Genomic DNA, 22,450 nt, shown 5'->3' with positions numbered 1-22,450 from the left:
GACAAGACCCCCACCAAGACTACAACTAACTCCAGCCCCTGCCCTTGAGGTCTCTTCTATGACACCTCCCCTTTGAGGGGCGCACAGGTCCTCTGGCTTATTCCTTTGCTGTCGCAAGTTTAGTAATACCAACTTACTATTTTTTGTGTTCCTGTCTGTGCATTTCTTCTTTTTGTTTTGAGACAGGGCCTTGCTGTCTACTTCAGGCTGGCCTTGAACATGTGGCAGTTCTCTTGCCTCAGCCTCCTGAGTGCTGGGATTACAGGTGTACACCAGCAGGCCTGGCCTGACCTGTGCATTTTTATGCTTGGTGAAGTACAAATAAGCCCAATGCAATAGACTTAACAGTAACCATCAGCTTGCCTTGGAAACAAACAGGAAGATGTTTTCTTGGGAAACTGGGGAAAGGATTTTCAGCAATCATACTGGAAGTGGGCCTGGAGTGATAAAATGGTTCTACCCACCTGGGGGTGACGGAAAATGTATCACAAGGAAGAAGGAATAATATGGACAAGGGCAGAAAGACGTAGATTTAGAAATGGAGGGCAATTTCTGGTGTCTGAAATGGGATTAGGGCAGGGAGGATAACACAGCTGGGGCCAGATTGTACAGCCCTTAGTTAGAATGACCCCTGACACTGTAGCTACACAGGCTGTATTCAAGGACACAGAATAAAGTAAAGTGTTGGCAAGGCTGGCTGAACTACAACCTTGGTGGAACCCTAAGGAAATGGATTTGTGTAGGACAAGAGCTCCGCCCCTGCCCCAGGCTGGCTCCGTAACGCCGAAGGAACGCGGCCCATTCTCGTGGCATTCTAGCGCCGTCCAGCGCTGAAAAAGAGAACGGCACGTCTGCAGCCCGAAAGCCTCGGGGCGCAGTCGGGGAGCCCAAGCCGGGCCCGAGCGTGCTTCTCCCAGGGTGACTCCCGGAGCAGCGTGAGCAGGGCTCGGCGTCCGGCCCGGAAGCCCCGATCCCATCGCCCTGCACCCGCCACGCGCTGTCGCAAGGTCACGTCCCCTGTAAGACAGGGACTACATTAAGGTTCACACGGATTTGGGCGACCTGATTAAAGCCATTCCATTCGTTTGTGCCCAAGGGCGAGCGTCGCGTCTGCTTTCATCCCGGCTCAGCCCCTGGACGCTGTAACCCGTGACGACCCCACCGGCGCGTTTTCTTCGACTCTGCCGCTAGCGACGGCCTCTGTTGGTCCCACCTTCCCGAAGCGCGACCTTGGAGCCTTCATAGAAGGGCGGTGTCCTCAACACCTGACCTAACCGGAGCGAACTTCCCGCCCAGGCTGCTCGGGCGCGGCGGCTGCTCGCGTGTCTTGGACACAGGGCCCCTGTCGGGTGCACCCTAACACCAACGCGCCAGAGCCCAGGGCAGGGCGCCCGCGAAGTCCGGAGCCGCCCCTCTGCGCCGGAAGAGGCGGGACGGGGGACGTGACGTCATTTCCGCGCGCCGCGGGCGGGGCGGGAGCGAAACCTCGCTGCTGGGGCGGCCTGCGGCTCTAGGTGCCCGGGCTGCAGGATGAGCGAGGCGGACGGGCTGCGGCAGCGCCGGCCGCTGCGGCCCCAGGTCGTCACGGACGACGGCCAGGCCCCAGAGGTCAAGGATGGCAGGTAGGGCGGCAGGTAGGGCGGTGGCTGCGCTGGAGTCCCCGGGTGTCCCAAGCCTGTCCCGACCCACGCGGGATTCTCTGTGGGGTGACAGTCCCTGGCCCGGCCCTCCCTCACCGGGTCCACTGTGTAGGGTGACAGCCCTTGGTTGTCCAGCTGCACCTACCTCATGCTGTGTGGACGCCTCTCCAGCCCTGCAGAGGACAGGTGTAGGCAGATGCTGTGGAGTCAGCCTTGCGGGTTTCCCGCTGCTTACGGAGGGGGAGGGGAACTGGTTGTTACGGTGAATAAATTTTGGGCTTTTGGTCTTTGCTTCCTCTTCAGTCCTCCAGAATCTAAGTACGCTGTTTCTTTGTTAAAAACCGAAGCGTGATCCTTACACATAGAATTTCAGATACTTAAAATTCATTTTTCAATTTTGTTTCCTGAGTTTCAAAATTTGAACTTTTAGGGCAAGCCAGGACAGACCAAGCCCCAAGTTTTGGCATTAACTTATATGTTCATAGAAATAAGAGGACTGTTTATTGGTCATTCAGAGTGTGCCGAGAGGTGTGATACCTACTGAGCAAGCGGTGTTTTTGCCCGTGATATGCTGAATTTTTTCGGTGATGATTCATGAGAAGGACGTACTGAGGGAGATCGATAGTCGCAGCAGTGTGTGGCTCTGGGAAGGCAGTTTGGAGGTTTTGTGGCAGTTAGTGTCCCATCGCTGGGCTGTGGAAAGCCGTCCCCCTGACAGTGAGTGACTGGCTGACCTAGACTGTGTGAATTCTCATTTCTGAGGCTTTTCAGGGGTACAGTTGGGCAAAGCAGGGGCAGCTAGCTGGTCAGCCTGCTTCCTGTAGGTACTGGGAATTAATCTCTGCTGGAAAGTGTGTCCTTTAGAATGGGCATATGTGGCTGGCCGTGTTCTATGACAGAAACCTGAAAACAGGCACTTTGACCTGAAAAATGAAAGAGCAGTTGGCAACAGAGCTGGGCAGTGTGTTGCAAGTTTGGCACAGAGTATAGGAGGCACTTGTTACAGAGCTCGAGGGCAGATTTAATTAAATTGTTTTTTTCAGGTTGTCTGTGGGGATTTTTCTTCCTTAATGACAAGGTAAATTAGGTGCTCCAAAGTCATCTTGCCACCTGATGTTTTCTGGTGTGCATTTTCCATGTGTGTTTATTTAAGATATTTTCTTGACTTGCCTGTCGGTGGACCTAGTTCTTATTTTCCTGTGTTTTTGAAATCTTTGTTTTATTTGTCGATCCCTTTCTGATGTGTCTGTAATGGTTTCTTTCAAAGTGAGTTCTTCTCACCCACCTTCCTTTCTACTTTTAACATCATAGCTGTTTTTCTTATTTTTGTCGTTATTCTTCTGTATTTTTCATTTTTCTGTGGTAATTAACCTGGGAAGTCTGTGGATAGAGGTGCAGTGAAGAAATTTGAAAGAAGTAGAAAGAAAAAAATGTTAGAGAAAACTTTAGATGTGCTAAACAGGGCAGAGGGAACCTTGCAGGACATTATTAAACTAACAGACGAGAAGGACAGCGAGTTGGGTAGTAGAGAGGACACCTAGTGATACTTTAGCAGGTCTCCTGGCTCTTGGTATGAAAGGTAGCATTTGCTGTATTTTACTGAGGAGGTCACTGAGGTAAGAGGAATAGTGTTAATAGAGAAATGAAAGTGAATGAAGAAGGGTAGAATTAGCAGCTAGGCGGTGATTGAAGAACAATTTAGGATTGTGCTTTGGAGATAACATTTTGTGGTAAAGCTCTCCAATTTCTATATTTGAACAATAATGGGGCATTTGATTGCTAACTTTAGTGTGGAGCATAGATGAGCTAAGCACTTTAACATACTAGTGCAAACTTAGAACTATTATTTGGCAACAGTTTTTCCAAATGTGTTGGAGACTTTATTGAAAGAAAAATCGTTGCACTGTGAAACTGTTTTTTCCCATTGGTAACATAGTTACATCCAGGAGGAGAACTGCTTAATGTCCATGTGTAACTGTTTAGGAGTGAAGAATGAATATATTGAGAATTAATGGGTGATTTTTCAGTAAACTGTGGGAGGCTTTTAGACCAAATAAAAATCTCTGCTATATCGCTCTCTCTCTCTCTCTCTTTTTTTTTTTTTTTTAATCATTTTAAGACTGAAGTTAGGGAGGCAGTGTGGAGGAGAAGGGGCAGTCATGAAGAGGAGTCAGGAATCTGGAATTTTTATCTCTGCTCTGCCTGGTGTGTGCTTTTTAAATGACTCATTTATCTTGTTAATTTCCTAATTTTCTTTCAAAGCAACAGGATGATTCTAGGAGAGCCAATTTGAAGAAATGTGGGAAATGTGAAAATTCAAGGTGCACTTGTTTAAAATGTTGGGACATGCTGCTCTTTGACTTTTTCAGGTCCCAGGAATCACCTTGATCACCAAGGTTCTGGTACCCCATGGGTGAGGGCTAACAGGTTTTTCCACAGAAGTCACTGGAAGCTTTTGGTCTCCTGGAGTGTGTCCTTCAGGGCTTTTAGTCCATGGTTTAAGGCGCCGATGTCTGATGTGCAGGAGGTAGAGAATGTCCTTCAGGTTTGGCAGGTGTGAGTACAGAGGATTTTGTAAATTGTGGCTGGGTCAGCAGCAATTGTCAGGCTGTGTTGCATCACCGTGGTTGTGTTCTTGGCCTTAGAGACTGCAGGAAATTTCAGGAAATTTCACATGTCCTCCAGAGAGAAGCTTTCCTTCAGGCTTTTCTTGAGAGATGGGACAAACAAGTTGACTTCTCAGACTGCACCTGGGAGCAGGTCACCAGCCTTCCTGGATGTGTCTACACCACAGGCCGAGAGTGTGTGGTGCCCGGTCAGTGAAAATGAGTTAAGAGCAGCATCTTTTATTTAAGTTAGGATAATGTGGTGTACAATCAGAGGGAGGCCAACATAGAGAAAATGGGGAGGAGGTGTAGTTGACTGTGTGTGGGCACCACAGGGAGGATGGCCTGCCAAAGCATTAATGAACCTCGTCCAGGCAAGGCTGCATGGGCACAGGAGCCAAGTTTGCCCATTTGTGTAGCGAGCTGGCTCCATTTTGAGCCCTCAGCAGCCACACATGGTGAGTGGCTACTGTCTGTCATCATGGAGGCTAAGTTAAGCAGTGCTGCTCAAGGGTTTTCTTTAGATGTAAGCGACTGTTTCTAAAAGTTGACCACAGAGCTTCCGGTAGTCACTGGATAATGATCAGGTGGGGTTGGGAGGTGGGATGGGCTTTCCCTGGGAGAGGACGTGCATAAGAGAATGTCCAGTGGGTATCAGGAATGACGATGGAAAGGAAGTGTTTCCCCGGCCCACTCTGGACCCCCAGGCCAGAAGCTCTGGGCCTTGCTAAAGCGTATGCAGGTGATGCAGAGGTGCTGCCTTTGAGAGCATTGCACTGGGTGGCCTCTCAGTCCCCGCAAAGGACAGTGTGTGTCACAGATCATCTGTCGTTGTGGCTGCTTTTCTAGCTGTATACACTGTCACTTTCAGTCCTGGTTGGGCGTTTTATTTTTGACATAAATGAACCAGTTAGCATTATATGAAGGGGCAACCAGATACTTAAGTAGGGTGTTGCAAACTCTGAATCAGATTTCCAAATTAAGCTTTTTAAAATATCAAATACAGGGGCAGGGGTGCAGCTCAGTGGTAGAGTCTGTGCTTAGCATGTGTGAGGCCCTGGGTTCTATCCCCAGCAGCCCTGGCCTAATGTAAGGTGCAGCATGGCTGAGGGGAGTTAGTGTCATTCGGGATGGGTGAGAAGAATGGTTAGGCAAGAAAAAAGGAAGCTGCACTTTGGTTAGACTGTTACTGTTTCTTGAATGATAGCCAGTGAAGGATTACAGCTTCCCCCGGGAGGCTGGGGAGGAGTGTATGATCCTGTCAAGTTTTCTAAAGGACAGAAATACAGGTTGGACTTGTGCAGAAGGCCCTTGAGGTCAGGGCTCAAGGTAGGCAGGCTTCCCTCTTCCCTGTGCACCTTTGCATATGTTCTGTTCTGGGGACTCTGCTTCTAAAAGAGTCCACACTAACAAAAGCCTTTTTGCCACCAATACTCACAGTCAGCCCTACAGCTCCTTGTGTGGGAAAGTTGTTGACTTTGTTTCTTTAATTTTAAGCATCTTTATCTAGAAGCAATTCATACATGCAAAACCCACCTATTTATCCACTCCAATTCTGTGTGTTTTAGTATCATCATGGAATTTTGCAACAGTTACTGCCCTCTAGCTTAAAACATTTTGATCACTGTCTTGGTTATTTCTCTCTGGTTTCTGAGACAAAATACCCAATGCCTAAAATTAAGGAAGGAAGGTTTATGTAGCTCACAGTTTGTGGCGGTTTCAGTCCGTACGTGGCTGGCTCCAAGGCAGAGTGACACATGGCAGAAGGCAATAGTTCATGGCAAAGGAAGGAAGCAAGAGCAAAAAGGGAGCAAGAGCAAAAAGGGAGGAGCGGCAGCGAACAAGCCTGTCTTTGCCTCCCTTATATTGTATGCAGGCTACCCACCCTAGAAGTCAATCATAAACTCTGGAAGCCCACCCCATGACTGCATGAGGCTTTGGTTGGACATCTAGACACAAACCATAACAGTGTTACGTTTTCTTATTTGAAGTGAAATTCACAGTGTACAGTGATACAGTGTTACAGTATATAACTCTGGTATTTGGCTGTTCACAGTGTTTGGCAACTACCAACTCTCTCCAGTTTTAAAACTTCTCATCACCCCATTGAAACACCTCCTACTGGTGAAGAAATCATAAGTGAGTGAAAGGAGCCGTTTGTTTCCTGCTCTCGTGGGTGGGAAGTCCCTCAGTAGATGAGTGGAAAAACGAGTTCTGTGTTACACACACAATGGAGGGTTCTTCAGCCAGCAGAAGGACCGGTGTACTGGTGCATTCTGCAGGGTGGGTGGACCTGGAGGGCCAAATGTTGGGTGGAAGAACCGTGTCACAGAGGCCGAACCCTGTGCGCCCCCTTCAAGTGAGTGTCCGGCACAGGCACATCATCACATGGTCTCACAGTCTGACCCCGAGGGCTCTCAGGCCCGATGCTGCCCCCTCCCCTTGCCTTTGGCAGCAGCATTGCTGGTGGCAGCCAGAGCCTGGAGTCAGAGCTGGCCCTTTTGGTGCCTGCTGGTTTGTTGGATTACTCATCCATCCCTGTCCAGGGTGAACAGGTCCCCTGAACTAGGTGCCTGTGGATGTATTAATCCCCTCGTCAAAAGAACAACTCCAGAGCCATATATCTGGGCTCAGGGGCTAGTCCTTTGGGACTAAAGCTCCAGCCACCATCTCTGGTAACCTTTTATTCACTGAGAACCAAGGGGGCGGCCCCCGATCTCAACTATGTTTTGCAAGGCCAATACAACTCTATTATCATAGGCATGAGACTTGACTAGTAAGCCATCATGTTATCTTCCTTAGGACATACCTCAGAAAAGCATCTAGTGTTGTCCCTGGGGCTAACAATGCTTTTTTTTGGTCCCCCCGCACCCCCACCCCCCCGTACCGGGAATGGAACTCACGATGTCGCGCTTGCCAGGCAGGCGCTGTGCTGCTGAGCTAAATCCCCAGCCGCTAACAATGCTTTTTGCTAGGCTTCCTCCAGAACCCAACAACCATGGCTTGGTCAGGCCTGGGGCAATATATCTAGAGAATGTCCTTCTCCATACTGGTTCTGGCGCAGGCCATGGACAGGACACCTGAGCCTCCCACTGCCCACTTTGCTCATCTGTGAAGCAGAGAGGTGCACCATGCTGCCCAGTTTCCACAGCTTGTTTTTGCTGTCTTGTTGATCTTCTCTCACGGCCCTTGCTCCTTCCTTGCTGTGGACCCCAGGTTGTGTTTGCCTGGCTGACACTGGTCTGTACTTTATAGGCATTTTCATGTCTGTGGAGTTTGTACCCATACTGGCACAAGTCACTGGTACTAGAAGAAGGTTGTAGGGCCCTGGGGTTTGGGGCCAGAACTCGTGGGAGGGGTTTACCTGACTTCCTTCCTGGTTGCCTGCTCTCTTCTAGGAGCCTGGGCTCTCATGGCCTCTCCCTGCCGGGTCTCTTGCATTTTGTTTGGGTTTGTGCACCTAGACCACCTGCTTTTCCACCTAGCAGAAGGGGTAAAGACTGAGGGCTTGGCAATTTACCTGGGGGTTGAAGGATGGATTAAAAACCGTATAGAACAAAAAGAAGGTTACCCTATGGAGCAAAATTTTGGAAGGTTGACACATGTGAGAATTCTCATTGCAAAGGGGAAATGCCAGAGGAACACAGAGTGGTTAGCTCGGCCCCAACACCTGCCCTGTTTTGGAGGAGAAAGCAGCAGGAGGGGACGGGGACAGCACCTCCAACGTGGGCTCAGAAACGTCCTCTGCTTAGTTCCAGCCTCCTCACCTACAAAAGGGGACACGGCCCTGCTTCCTACCACTAGATCCCAAGGTTGAGTTTTCCTGCGTTGTCCTTTCTTTCTCCATTTCCCGATGTCACTGATAACGTGTTCCTGACATCCTGCTAAGCCCTCACCACAGTGCCTTTTATGTCTATATTTCTGTTCACGGCAAGTTAGGTCTAAGCGTCTCTGTAAAAGGTAATATATTTCTTTCCTGCCATGTTCTTCTCTTCCTTCTGAGATCCCTGGGCAGAATCTTTAACATCTGTATTCCTGTTAATAGTCTCTCCAAGGAAACCTAGGCCTTTTCTGTCTTGCTCCACAAAATTCTCTCATCCTCCAACACCAACAGCCCAATTCCAAAGCCGCCTCCATGTTTTTAGGTATTTGTTACAGCAGCATCTTACTTCTAATGCTGGAAATTACTTAGAAAACTCAGTTCATTTCCTATGCCTCAGTAACAAATTACCACACCCTTGGGGAGTAAACAGTACAAATTTTTTATCCTAGAGCCCTCTAGGTCAGGGTCCTGGCAGGTCTCAGTGTTTCTTCATCGAGGTTCTGGGGTGGTGGAACCTGTTTCCTCACGTCTGTTGGCAGAGCCCCTGATCTTAGTTGTGCTGTCTGGAGCGTCTGTCAGGGGCCCCTTACGAAAGCTGCTCCCTCCTTTGCACTTTGACTTTGTTTCCCTTTGTTGTTCATTTCCAGCCACCACAGTGGGAACAGGAGGGTGGACTGCACTTTCTGCTCTGTCCAGGACTGGGCAGCACACGGAGGCATCCCTACCAGCTTCCCTGCCTGCTGCCCGTTCCACAGGGGCAGCCTGTGGGCTTCTGCAGTGAAGAAGCTGCTTCAGTTGCTGGCTGGGTGCTGTGCCCATGCATTCTGCAGCGGGCACACAGAGCCCTCACTGAGATGATGTCATGGGTGGTTTTTCTAAACTAAAACCTCGGAAAAAAAACCCCAAAAACAAAAACTAAAGCCTCATTAGCTGGGCGTGGTGGCACGTGCCTGTAATCCCAGCACTCGTGAGGCAGAGGCAGGAGGATCGTTACAAGTTCAAGGCCAGCTGGGCTACAAAGTGAGCTCTCGGCCGGCCTGAACTGCACAGCAAGACCCTGTCTCAAAAAGACAAAACGAACAAACAAACAAACAAAACTAAAGCCTCAGTATTCAGCTTTAATTGCACTGTTGGCGCTTTGTGATAAATAAGTGGATTTGGGGTTGCAGTTTGGGCCCTTGGTCTCTTAAAAGGTTTGCCATCACTGCCTTAAATGCTCATAATTTTATTTGCTTGAAATTAATCTGAATGTGAAGTGTCTAGTGAATTGGAATGCAGTGTATGTAAGCAAATAATGATTTATGAAGTTAATTTAGTAGCACGAATTTAAATGTCCACTTGTTTAGCAGATGAGAAATAATGTATATGAGGATTGGTTCAGAAGTATTTTAGGCAGTCCTGGTCATTTGTCTAAAAACTTTACTCAGGATTCCCAAGACAGCTTTCATGTCTTCCCAGGTTTGAGGACTGATGGCTTAAAGAGTTTTAATTGTGTAGATTCTGTGTGGTTACTATATGGTCTGTCACACTTTCCCCACCAAGTACCAGAGCTGGAATTTCCTTCTTAAAAATGGGATCTGTGAAATGATTGGGGAATTGGGGGCCCAGGGAATTGTTGGGCTTGTTTTTTCATGAATTGGTCTGTCTGTCTCTTCTGGATGCTGGGGATGGAACCCAGGGCCTCGGACATGCTGGGCAGGTGCTGTACCATGAGCCATATCCCCAGCCCTTACTCTCTTTGATCCTTAAAAACTCTAGGGACACACAGTACCAAGCGTCACGGAACCTTTTTTCTCCTGTTGCTTTTTGTGTTCATCAGTTTTTTGAGTTTGCCCTCTTTAAAACTGCTACAGTAGAAAGTCCAAGATCTGGAAACAACTGACCAGAGGGTCCCACACCACAGAAGATTAAAAACAAAACAAAACAAAATACAGTCATGCTTTCCACTCCTGGCAAATGGTACTGAAGTTTAATCAGAAGCCACCAAGGTCAACAACCCTGCCCTAGGGAACGGGCAATTGATCCTTCTCCTACAGAAAGGGCTTCAATCTGCAGGCTGTCCCTGGGAGGCTCCGCTGATAGCCTTCGTGTGCTTTATTTTGGGCAGCTCCTTTAGCGGCAGAGTCTTCCGAATGACCTTCTTGGTGCTGGCTGCATCCCTCATCCTGCCCCTGCTTGGAGCCATGAAGCTGCTGGAGTCCCCCATTGATCCCCAACCTCTCAGGTGAGCTTCCTGCAATCCTTATTCCCCAGGAGGGGATGTGTGTTAGGCTGAAGTAGTGTCCAGGAAAGGAGGCTGAGTCAGCCAGCCTGGGCAGGCCTAGAGGAAGTTATGAGAGAGGGTGCTGTGGTCTCCTTAGGAGTTTATGTTGATTCAGTGTTACTCAGAGTATATGGGTGGTACTGGCTGTCGTCCTTGGAAAAAGCTTACAAATCAAGGACAGAAATCAAAGTAAGAGAAACTTGTGGGAATAGAGTTAACCTTAATTCTATGAGGTGGCAAAAGCACACGTAAAGGAAGGCTAGATTTAAATTACCTTGTTTAAATTCTATAAGTAACGAGTTTAATATGTTGTTTTTTTTTTACTACAAGTTTGTCATGCGAAATGAACACATTTACTGTGGGGTGTTGGTACGTGTTTGTCGCATCCTAGCCCTTTCCTCAGCTCTCTCCTCTCTCTGTTTGTACCTTCCCAGTTCCTGTCCTGCCTGGAGATAACCAACTCACTCCTGTTCTACAGCCCTTTGCCCTCACACCTTACTGCAATGGCCTGGACGGGGGCCTGGGCCTGCTTGGTCTGCCTGGCTTGTCCTTGGGTGGTGGTGGTGACAGTAGCTGCTTCCCTCCCTCCTCTTGCTCTGCAGCCCAGTAGTCGCTCCGCCTTAGCTCTGCAGGACCTTGTCCACTGGACAGGTTCCCCTAGTGTTATATCAGGAAGGCAGGGCTACCCGCATGGGAGATTTGGCCAAGCAGCAAGTACCTGATTTTTTTTTTTAAAACCTGTAATTAGTATTTTTTTTCCCTAAGTTATCTTTACCCAGTGGAGATCCAGGAGTATGTTATCCATTGTCACCTGGAAAAAGGGGCCCTTGATATATATTCTCATTAGTGATTACAGGGGGGCAGGGCCAGGCTCCTATTGCTGTTGGGACTGCAGAGTGTGGTGGGGTAGGGTTGTGCGTTCTGGTCAGTGAGGTCCTGGCTCCCTGTGAGAGCACCCTTGGGGCGAGGCTGACTGAACTGTACTGTAAGTGGGTTGGGGAGCAGGTAGGCAGTGAAGGAGGGCTCTCTGAGTGATTGCAGTGACGGGGAGCTCAGGAGCCTGGGGCCAGTGAGGAGGGTGTCAGGGCTTCCTAGGGAGTGGTCATGTGTTGGGCAGTGTGGGGGAGAAGCTTGGTCAGGAGGCTGTGGGGCTGGTGCTCCACTGTGGAAGGCGGAGGGCCTGCACAGGCATGGTGATGACGTGGGGTCCTGGGGACACAGCTGACTGCACAGGGAGGCAGAAGCAGCTTAACAGGGCTGTGTCTTTCTCCTTGGCTTGGGACAGGAGGCTGCCATTACCTTCCATTGCTGGCCGAGGAGAAGTGGCGGCAGTGGGGTGGCACTGTCTGGACCTCATGGGCTCCTCCGAGTGCTTCGGGGCCCAGTCTGGTCCCTGTTCTTCAGCTGCTCAGGTCAGGCCCTGTGTCTCTCCCTGGAGATGCCCTGTGGCCCTGCCTTGGTGTGATTTATGGGCTTTTCTTAGCTCCTGATGGCCAGCTGCCTTAATGGCTGTTGCTGTTTTTCTTTCATCATCTTTTGAGTTTTACAGTTTTACACTGGTAGTAAATGGTTCTTTTGCAGTGTGACAGCTTTCAGCTTCCTGTTGGGCTGTAAAGTAATAGCATCAAAGTCTTTTCTCTAAAATGCTTCTCTATGTCCTTGACCTTACATTTTACTTTAACTGAAAAACATGTTTTAGAAATGACTACAAGCACCCATATCCTCCTCTGGAAAGACACCTCTTGCTCCTCTCTGTGTGGAAGCCAGGCCCTGCCTGGAGTGCTTATGGGTGGGGCCTGGGTGCTGCTGCTGACTCAGTGTCCCCTAGACGGTGTGCCGCAGGGCAGCGTCCCAGCCATGCATACTCGTGCATGACAGATTTATCCCATCTACACCTGACAGAGTCGAGAGGGAAGATTGGCACTGGATCCTGGTTGGGCAGAACCATGGAGAGAATTAGGATGGAATCAGAAAGCAAACACAGATAGCGTCTTTGCTGAGTTGGCAGAATTCCAGCTTCAAGAAGAGTCTGTGTGGGCTGGGCATGGTGGCACACACCTGTAATCCCAGCTGCTCAGGAGGCTGAGGCAGGAGAAACACAAGTTAGCTGGGCAGCTGGGCAGCTTAGTGAGGCCTCATCTCAAAAAATAGAGTTAGGGGTGTAGTTCAGTGATAAAGTATCCAGTGTTCAATGCCCAGCAACACACACACACACACACACACACACACACACACACACAGTCCTCTGGTCTGGCTAGTGGGGTGCTGCTCAGCCCTACTTCCTACAGCTGCCCTTTGTGGATGCCCCAGCTCCCCAGAAGGTGACTGCCAAAGCCCTGGCATTAGCTGTATGGATGCTTTCATAGTTATTCGGTGGTGTGACCTTTTCTGATAGCCTTGAACATTTTTTTCTTTTCCTTTTATGTCTGGAAACTAAGGATGTTAGTGGGATGTCCTCTGTTTATCACAGAACAGGGAGCTCTGCCTGTAATCGATCCTCAGCGGGCATTTTCCTATGTGTTTTTGTGGACACATCCCTACAACTGCCTTGCTTTACAGCTTTAAAGAACCTCCTTTGCTGCTTGGTGTCCTACAACCAAATACGAAGTTGCGGCAGGCGGAAAGGCTGTTCGAGAATCAGCTCATTGGGCCAGAGTCCATAGCAAATGTCGGGGGTGAGTGAACCAGGACTGTGAGTGGTGCCGGGGGGCGGGGGTGAGTGGGGTTCCAGGTAGCCTGGTGGAGCCTGGCAAGCAGCACTTGCTGGGTAGGCAGCCCAGCGGAAGTGGCCTCCAGCTTCTCTCCTGTTTTCCTGGCATGATATTTTGATGCTGGTAACTTTGAGTTTGTCTCTAGAGGTGCTTACTGTGCTCAGAGCTCTGGGAAGGAGACAGGGAGTGCAGATGTAACATGTGGGTCATTTGGGACAGTACGTAGGTGCTGGATGGATAGTGTGTTTCTTGGGCCTTTGGTCTTCAGCTTCACCTCGAAGCTGGAGTTTCGTGGCTATCCCTGTTTGAAGTCTATTTGCGTGGTGTCCCCACCTCTCCCCAGCCTGCCAGCTCGAATCGGGTCTCTTAGAGCCTGGACAAAGCATTTGCCGTTAAAATGAGAATTAGGCTTAGTACCAACAAGACACGGTTGGTGAGACGATGAACAGACTAACTGGTGTGAGAATTTCTTTGGAGATGCTGCTGGTGACTCCGGGGTGGGCCCGTGCCTGTGTGTCCTGCTTGCTGCTTGGCTTTAGTTCTTCAGTGTTCACCCTGCTCCAGGCTTTTGTGGCCCCTGCTGCTTGATGGGACCTACAGCCTGGCCCAGTCATGTAGCTGTTGGCTTGATTTTTGACTGACAAAGTCAAAATTATTGCAAGAAAAACAAGTACTTCGTGATAAACTTCATAATTTTCTGTAAAAGACATTGACATTTCCATTAGTAAATTTCACTTTTTTTGGTGAAAACTAAAATATTGCAGTTTAAACCTGGGACCTGTAGGAGGAGAAGCCCAAGCCAGTGGCCTCACCTCGCGAGAAGACCCTGCGTCCTGCTTTGTACTTTCTCCTCACAGAGGGGCTGGCTGCCCACTGGGGTCTCCTCTGGTCAAGGCTCCTGGGTGCTCATGCAGCTGCAGCTCCGTTTGGGGGTGACCTGGTGTCCTGGGGGGTGCTGGCCAGTCACTGACAGTACAGGAGAATCATCTTCAAGTAGCGCGCTTCACCTGCTTTTGAGTAGTTTGTTTTTAAGAGCAGTTTTAGGCTCATAGTAAAATTGAGCAGAAGGTACAGAAATTTTCCAAGAGGAGAATTGATTTTTTTAATCATCAGGAATGGACATTTGGTATAGTTGATGAACCCACTTTGGCACTTTTCTCCAGAGTCTGTAGTTTACATCAGGAGTCATGCTTGGTGTTGCACACTCAGTGGGCTTTGGACAGATGTGCGGTGACGTTCGTCTGCCGGTACACTATCCTGCAGAGTATTCTCCCTGCCCTGCCTTCCCCTCCTGGCCCCCTGTCCTTCCCCTTTCATCCTCAGCAGCTGCTCAGCTGTGTGCTGTCTCCATGGCACTGCCTTGCACAGATGTTGTGGAGCAGGAATCTTGGCAGGTGGTCTTCTCAGCGCCTCTTTCATTCAGTAATAGGCATTTCAGGTTTCTCCGTGTTCTCATGGCTTGACAGCACATTTCTTTTTAACGTGGAATCTAGTCCGTTGACTGGATGTGTCATAGGTTATTTATCTATTCATTTACTAATGGATGCCTACTTGTTTCCTAGTCTTGGTAACTAAGAATAAGGCTACTGTAAACATGTGTGCAATTTTTTTTTTTTTGTGAACTGTCTTAGTCACTTTCCTTGTTGCTGGGGGAAAATACCCAGCACCCAAAATTTAAAGGAGAGGTTTGTTTTGCCTCAATTTTAGAGGTTTCAGTCTGATGACCTTTACCCTTTTTGCTTTGTAAACAGATGTGATGTTCACTGGTACAGCTGATGGCCGGGTCCTAAAACTTGAAAATGGTGAAGTAGAGACCATCGCCCGGTTTGGCTCAGGCCCATGCAGTAAGTTGTGATTGTCGCTCAGAAGTGTGTCCAAGGAACTGCTGTTCTTGGAAGGCAGTTTTACCTGTGAAGAAAAATGCTGGGCATCTGTCCGGGGGGACATGCTCAGTGTGACCACGAGTTCTGTGTTTGACGCATGGTCTCTGGGCCCTGCTTGGTACTTCTTGGGGCCCTGCCCCTTCACCGGTCCACTGGACTTGTGGTCACTTTTGGGGTCACTTCAGAGGTTAATGGGTGATGTAGGAGTGCTGATAAAAAAGCAGGTGGTTTTATCATTTTCAGGTGCTTATGTGTGATTCCTGATTAGGAATTCAGCAGTGCTGTTAAGAGTCTAAACACCCTTACATCAGTCAGATTTTAGAAACCTAGAGTAGAACTGCACTGTTTATAAACTGATAGCCCATGGCTTCTTATAGTTACTTTTATTTTTATTTTATGTTAGAGTTTCTCTTTGTAGTGTAAGGACTGGAAGCCCGGCCTTATGCATGCCAGGCAAGGACTGTACCACTGAGCTAAACCCCAGTCCTAGATGTCATTTTTATAGCAAGTTATTTTTGTACAAGTGACATATTTTTTGTTGTGAAGTAGACACAACACAAAATGACACAAATGAATGAAAAGCAAAATAAAATTCATCGTAGGCCTGCTCAGCGTAATTGTTACTGACATCTGGGAAGCAGCTTTGAAGGCACCCACACTGCAGTTTCACAGGTGGACTTACACTCTGGTTTGGTTCTCAGTTTGCGCTGTTTCCCTCAATATGGACACTGAGCTGCTGCCGTGAGCGCCATGCTGAGCCCACAGTGAGCTCCCCACGCTGAGTACTCCAGGACCCCCTACGTCTAGTGCTAACGCCCTGTCCTCTGCTGTGTACAGCCCCAAGTCTGTCCAGTGAGGGGTGAGGCACTGTGCCCTGTGGCGGGTGCAGTGGCCTGTTGCCCCCAACACCTGTCTGCTTCTTCCTAGAGACCCGCGAAGACGAGCCTGCCTGTGGAAGGCCCCTGGGCATCCGTGTGGGGCCCAACGGCACTCTTTTCGTGGCCGACGCGTATAAGGGGCTGTTTGAAGTCAACCCCCGGAAACGTAGGTCACAGTAACTTGTTTTCCTCCATGATGATTTCAGATCTTCCATGCACACGTGAAAAGATTCAGTAGGCTTTGTCAGAGTTGCTGAGGCCCTCTGAGGCTTCCCACTCATCAAACATGGCCTGTGTGGCAGCTGGTATCAGTCTCTGTTGCTGTAGGCTTTGCCCTGACCTCCCAGACGGTTGGATTTTAGCCTTAGGGTCTCAGAAGGACTTGCTCTGAGGGTGTTAGAACTCTTTTCTAGTTCTGTCTTTATTTTTCTGTCTCTCTCTGTTACTGTTCCCTTTTTCTTTTTATCTTTTAGCTGCTCTGCCTCTGCCCTTTCTGTCCCCTGTCCCCTGACTGGTGGGCCTGTCACTGTGACCAGGGTTACAGCTTTCTCAGTGCAGGTGTATGCTGTGGATGTGGCCCTGTGGAGGGCTGCCGGGCACCTGCGCTTGGGCACCCGTATGTGTCCATCAGTGGGCAGCCCCATATGTGGGACTCCAGGTTGTTCCTAGGAAGGAGTTTTACCTTGAGGAAGTTAAGCCTGAGCGCGTTCATCACCGGTCAGCTGATGGATACACTATTTTTTTTTTCTTGGGTGCAAGGAATCGAACTCCGGACTTTGTGCTTGCCAGGCAGGTGCTGTGCCACTGAGCTATGTCCCTGGCCCGCATATACCATTCTGACTGCAGGAAAGAGTTCTTCTTCTGACATGAGACTCAGAAAAGTTCATTTTAGCTTTCTTCTTTTACATCAGTTGGGCTGATTAATATTTTGGAATCACTGAGAAACAAGTTCTTAGAATGGAAGCCAGTCTTTTTCTTTCTGTTTCTCTTTCTCACTTCAGGGCAAGTGAAGTTGCTGCTGTCCTCTGAGACGCCCATTGAGGGAAGGAAGATGTCCTTTGTGAACGATCTTGCCATCACACGGGATGGGCGGAAGATCTACTTCACTGATTCCAGCAGCAAGTGGCAGAGGCGAGATTTCCTTCTCCTGGTTATGGAAGGCACCGATGATGGGCGGTAGGTGCACACTCATCCTTCTCTACCCAGGCAGTGCCTGGTAAGTGACCCCAGGGACTGACAGCCTCTGGCGTCATGGTGTGTTCCACAGTGTAGCCCTTCAGCTCCTGGGAAGGGCACTGGTAGTGTTCAGAACTGGTAAGAGGGCAGGCACCCTCACTTCCTCTTTAAGAAAATGAAATGGCACAGGCTAGTGTGCCATGGGTGGTGTGGACAGCTGGCCCCCTGGAGGGCCTGGGGCTGGACTGCTGGCCTCCCTGGGGCTGCCCCAGCTCCAGGGCAGCACAGCACCCAGGCCTGGCCAGCGAGTGAGGAGTCACCTCCCAGAGGGGAGCAGGGCTGGGCTGTAAGCATGCAGACCCTCCCGTGTGACCATGCCTACTCCCCAGCCTGCTGGAGTACGACACTGAGACCCAGGAGGTGCGGGTGCTCCTGGACCAGCTGCGGTTTCCCAACGGGGTGCAGCTGTCTCCCGAGGAAGATTTCGTCCTAGTGGCAGAAACAACCATGGCAAGGATACGCAGGTGTGTGGGGTGGCCGGTGTCACTGTGGGTGGGGACCATGTGGGTGGACATCGTAGGGGGCAGTGGGTGCCCTTACCTTGCGTCCTATGGGTGGAAGCCACTCTCTAGGATGGGCTTCCTCCTATACTCCAGTCCCTTGGGAGCGGCAGTCCGCCAGGGTCTCAGCTTAATGCTGGCACAGCCAGGTCCCCTTTCCCTGCACTCTGGGCCTCGGTCCCCACCTGCTTCTCCCTGGGTGCTCTTGAGGGACGCCCCTGCAATGGTGCCATGCCTGTGCCTGGGCTAGAAGCTGTTGGGTGCTTGACCAAGGCTTTTTCCTTCAACTGGGGCTGTGCTGACTGCCTGTGTGGAACTTTCCAGGGTCTACGTGTCTGGCCTGATGAAGGGTGGGGCTGATGTGTTCGTGGAGAACCTGCCAGGGTTCCCCGACAACATCCGGCCCAGCAGCTCCGGGGGCTACTGGGTCGCCATGTCGGTCATCCGCCAGAACCCCGGGTTCTCCATGCTGGACTTCCTGTCAGAGAAACCCTGGATCAAAAGGATGATTTTCAAGGTAACTAGAGAACTATAGTCCCCAAATATGAAGATTTAATCTAATTATAATCTTTTTGATCTGTATACCCCTAAAAGTTCTAGTTTTACTCATAATCTTTGATACTTGTGATGTCTACTTAAAACATACTTTATTCTTCATCCTGAAATATGAATTTAAACGTTTGGACCCACCTCCCGTTTTCCTTCTGGGTTCTGTTTCTGAGAACCTTTTGTCACTTCTGCTTGTTGAGTTCTGGGGCCCCACTCCATGGTCAAGCTCGAACCCCGCCTCCCTGGCTGACTTAGGTCCCCCTGTCCTTGTCCCTGTCCTGCTCCCTCCCACATCTTTCATGGAAAATGGCTATCAGGGATGTCTTCCTGCCTTACCTTGGCCTGCGCCTTCTGCCCATTCCTCCTACCATCTCTGTAGGGTCTGCCCTGGGTCCTCCTGACACCCCTACTCTTAATGAAAACACCACCTACCTGCCAGTGGCGCCCGCAGCTCCTTCAGCACCCCTTACCCATGGACCTCAAGGCCTGCGCCACCCACCGTGCTGCAGGGACACCCTTGTCCCTCGGCTCTGAGGCCTCCCGGGTCTCTGTGGTCCTGGTCCCCTGCACACCCACCCTGCTCAGCTCAAGCAGCCCTGGCTGTGTTATTGAGAGCACGGTGTCAGGAAGCCTGCAGCAGCTCCCGTTGAGAAGATGGGCATCCCAGAGCTGCCCTGCTGGCTGTGGGGCCAGGGTTGGGTCAGGACCCAGGATCAGGTGCACACACAGCAGCCGGTCTTGAGGCCCCTTGGTTTGGGGCCTGGGCTGCAGGGCCAGGGTCAGGCTGAGAGTGGTGCTCCTGCCTCAGCAGCCAGTGCAGGCCGGGTCCTGACTGGCATCTGCAGCAGCTGAGTAGGGTGTACCTGGGGTCCCAGGGCCAGAGACTCAGTGCTGGCTGTGGAGGTGGAGGTTGCGGAGCCCTCATTGGAGCAAGAGCGTGGGATCTTTAGGGTAAGAGGAAGACGCAGGGAGGAAGGCTTTGTGCCCTGGGAGGCTTGAGAGTCCTGCAGATTCTCCTGTAGCCTGTCCTTTGCTTGTGAACCTTCTAGAGCTGTCCACGTTTCCTGGAGGGGAGGCGTGACTCTTGAGATGCCTGCAGGTGTTTGGGTGGAGATCTGCTGTTCCCTTCACTCCTGTCGTCCATCCCTGCGTCCCAGCTTCCTGCTGGTTCCTTCTCTCTGCAGCTGTTATCCCCCTCCCCACGTGGTTCCTGCTTCAGCCTCCTTCTCAGCCCCGTGGCCTGTGCCCGTGTGTGGCGGTATCCCTGCAGCATGGTGGTAGCATTGGCCCTGTCCAAGGCTGCCACGTGGCATGCTGCACTTTGCAGCTGTCTTTTGAATGGGAGCTCTCCTGGTCTCTGTCCTTTATATCCTGCATGCCTGACATTCTTTGTTCCTCACCAGGGGACTTGTTGATTCCCTGAAGCCATGCTGGCTTTGACCCTGTGTTCTGCTGGGTCAAGGTCATGGCAGCCTTCACTTCGTGTGGTGACTCCCTGGATGGGACTTGGTTTGGCGTGCCAGTGAGCTGTGCAGAGTTGTCCTGCTGCCTCTGCAGCCTGGTCTGTGGGGCGCAGGCACAGGAGCTCTGGGCTCCGCCACCTGTGGGGTTGCCTGTGCGTGGCCTTCTCAGGTCAGAGGGCCTCTCTGCTTCTCCCTAGCTGCTCAGTCAGGAGACGGTGTTGAAGTTCGTGCCTCGGTACAGCCTGGTTCTCGAGCTCAGTGACAGCGGTGCCTTCCGGAGGAGCCTGCACGACCCTGACGGACTGGTGGCCACTTACATCAGCGAGGTGCATGAGCATGACGGGCACCTGTACCTGGGCTCCTTCCGGTCGCCCTTTCTCTGCAGGCTCAGCCTGCAGTCGATCTAGGCCTGGGTGTGCCGGGCAGCTGGAGCAGCTGTCCCAGCACCTGTGGGTCCTCAGAAGAGTGGATGGAAAGACGGCTGCAGCCCAAGGGGACCCCTCTCCTGGGAGTGACTTCATCTTTAGAGAAGATCAATTCATAGAAAGCCATTTTCTCTTACAAGAAAGAATAATGTCTCTAGGAACTGTCTTTCTCTAGGATGTGGGAAACTGCACTGTCTGTGGAACTCAGGGTTAGTTAGTGGCCAGAGCCACTGATGAGCTGCCAGAGCCTCACTGCTGCTGCTGGTCTCTGCTGGGGCTTCAGTGTCCCTCTCTAAGGGGGACACATGCTTTCGGGGTAGCACAGAAGGACCAGGGAGCACAGTGCGAGTGTGGGATACAGCCTGGATGCCCTGCGCCATGTGTGGGGTCTTCCCAGCCTCACCTGCTGCTACCTGGCCTCTTTGCACACCAGAGGTTTCCAGACCGGAGCAGGTGGGAGGGGCGGCCTGCGGATCTGGGGTGGGAGGCCTGTTTGGGTTCTTTGATGAGAACTGACCCCGAGGGAGTCTGCACTGCAGAGTCCATCTGGGAATGCGCTGTCTCCGCCTTTGTTCTGCCTCTCGGACCCTGTGTGGGCAGTGCATGTGTGACGTGCTATCTTCTGCTAGTGTCATATCCCAACTGCTGTATGTCTTGACAGGTCGGCACACTGGTCTTACTTTTGATAATAATAATAAATAGTTTTAAACTCACTTAGCCTCTGATGGTGTGGCCTGGGAGTTTCTTCTCCACTGCATTGCTGGGAGGGCTGTCCTGGCAGCGGCGGCGGGGAGGGGGTCGGTGGGGTAGGGTCATGTGGCGAGACTTCAGAGCTCCATGGTTCTGACCACGGTCTTGGTGCCAGTTCCCCGTGGGTGAGTAGGCTCTGGCTTCCTGCCAGCTCGGGCTGGGTCCTGCAGCACCAGGTGCTTTCTTCCTGGGTGCTTGGGAATGTGTTCGGAACGACTCAACAGGGTAACAGTTTGAGTAATGCTAGCAAAATTCAGAGGTGTGGACAGCTGTGGAAATGGAGCCGTTTGCCTCAACTTTGCCCACCCTGGGAGCTGATCGTGCCTCTTTCAGGGGGTGGCGGTTGGTGAGGTAACCTTGCATCATCTGTGTGTCACTCCTTGGATGGTATCACATGGAATAAATGACTGGGTAGAGGCGAGAACCAGCACAGCCTAGATGAGGCAACGTTTCCTGACAGGACAGCCGTTAGTGTTGCTCACAACCTTCAGGGCGGAAGCGCGGTAGCTTCTAGACAGCCCATGCCATGCCTCGCACACGGCCCGTGGCTGCAGGGCGACCGGGGCCTTTCTGTGCACCGCGCCTGTGGCCCGTGTCTTGGTTCTCCTGGGCTCAGTTCACACTGGTGAGAAGCTGGCTAGTTGTTTTCACAGCTTTCAGCAGAGGTGTCTCGATTCTGACTGAGATACTATTTCTCTGTCTTGAGTGTCACTTCCTGTGTTATCTATAGCTTGGCAAGATGAGGTGCAGCGGGCTTCTCACTCATGAAATAGCGTTCTGCCAAGGTGAGCGGGTACTGCAATTTGGAAATTAGGTGATTCATCACAGGCCTTTGCTGTCTGGTACAAAAACTCGGTCAGGATTCAGTTTCTAACTTTCCTGGGACCCCCTTGAGATTTTATTATCAGCAGACTTTTGTAGAGTGGTATATAGTTTGAAAGATTTTCATACACACTTTTTTTGAGATGGCGTCTTGCTGTGTTGCCTGTGGTGGTTGTCAACTTGTGGGCTGAAGTGGTTGGCCTGCCTCAGTCTCCCGAGTAGCTGAAGTGATCCACTAGAGCCTAGAGCTGTGCTCCACACCTGGCTGTGCACGCCGGCTCCTGATGTGTAGGGAGATGTGGGCTTGTGGAGGTGGGAACAGAAGCGCCCAGGGTTTATGCCTGCCCAGAGTCACAGCTGGCACCCATGGAGCTCGGTGCTCCTGGTGCCAGGGCAGGGATGTGCTATGTGGCTAGACTGGAAAAGGCGGCCTTCCGGGCCTGGCCAGGTGGTAGCTGCAGCATGTGGCCCTCAGTGGCACAGCAGAATGCTCTGGGGTACTCAGGTGTATGGGCAAACTGGGTGGCAGTGTCATTTGAGTGTCACTGGTGTCCCCCTGGGCGCGGGAGGAGTAAGGTTTACAGGTCATTCATCAGAGCCTGCCCTGCCCCGCCCTGCAGGGCGGCTGAGCCGTGTGAGCCCTGGAGCCGCCCGAAACTGCCGGGTCTGCAGGGCAGCTCTCTTCCGTGTGGCGGGGTTTGGTCAGTTTGAGACACTGAACAGAAGTGCTGCATTTTGGTCCCAGCCCTGGTGTGCCTTAGGAGCTGGTCTTTAACCTTACATTTTCGCAGCGACGCTCACTGAGGCACAGCATCCCTGTGGTGTCACAGTGATTCCCTCTGTCAGTGTAAAGCTGATAAATTAACAAAACAGGCAAAGCTGGGTGGGCAGCGTGGGACTC

General features: G+C 51.1%; 1 protein-coding gene across 1 annotated transcript; it reads left to right on the top strand.

The window, feature by feature from the left end:
- Nucleotides 1–1,445: 1,445 nt before the first annotated feature.
- Apmap (adipocyte plasma membrane associated protein) lies at nucleotides 1,446–20,690 on the top strand. The gene is made up of 9 exons (XM_005380982.2): nucleotides 1,446–1,622; nucleotides 10,177–10,293; nucleotides 12,892–13,007; nucleotides 14,795–14,887; nucleotides 15,854–15,970; nucleotides 16,806–16,980; nucleotides 17,370–17,504; nucleotides 17,865–18,057; nucleotides 19,750–20,690. The coding sequence occupies exons 1-9, from the start codon at nucleotides 1,531–1,533 to the stop codon at nucleotides 19,957–19,959; spliced, it is 1,248 nt and encodes a 415-aa protein (XP_005381039.1). The 5' UTR covers nucleotides 1,446–1,530; the 3' UTR covers nucleotides 19,960–20,690.
- Nucleotides 20,691–22,450: the final 1,760 nt, after the last annotated feature.

This window comes from Chinchilla lanigera, unplaced genomic scaffold, assembly GCF_000276665.1.
Source record: "Chinchilla lanigera isolate Chin_1 unplaced genomic scaffold, ChiLan1.0 scaffold00014, whole genome shotgun sequence".
Taxonomy (NCBI): Eukaryota; Metazoa; Chordata; class Mammalia; order Rodentia; family Chinchillidae; genus Chinchilla; species Chinchilla lanigera.
This window is presented reverse-complemented; position numbering and strand designations above follow the sequence as displayed.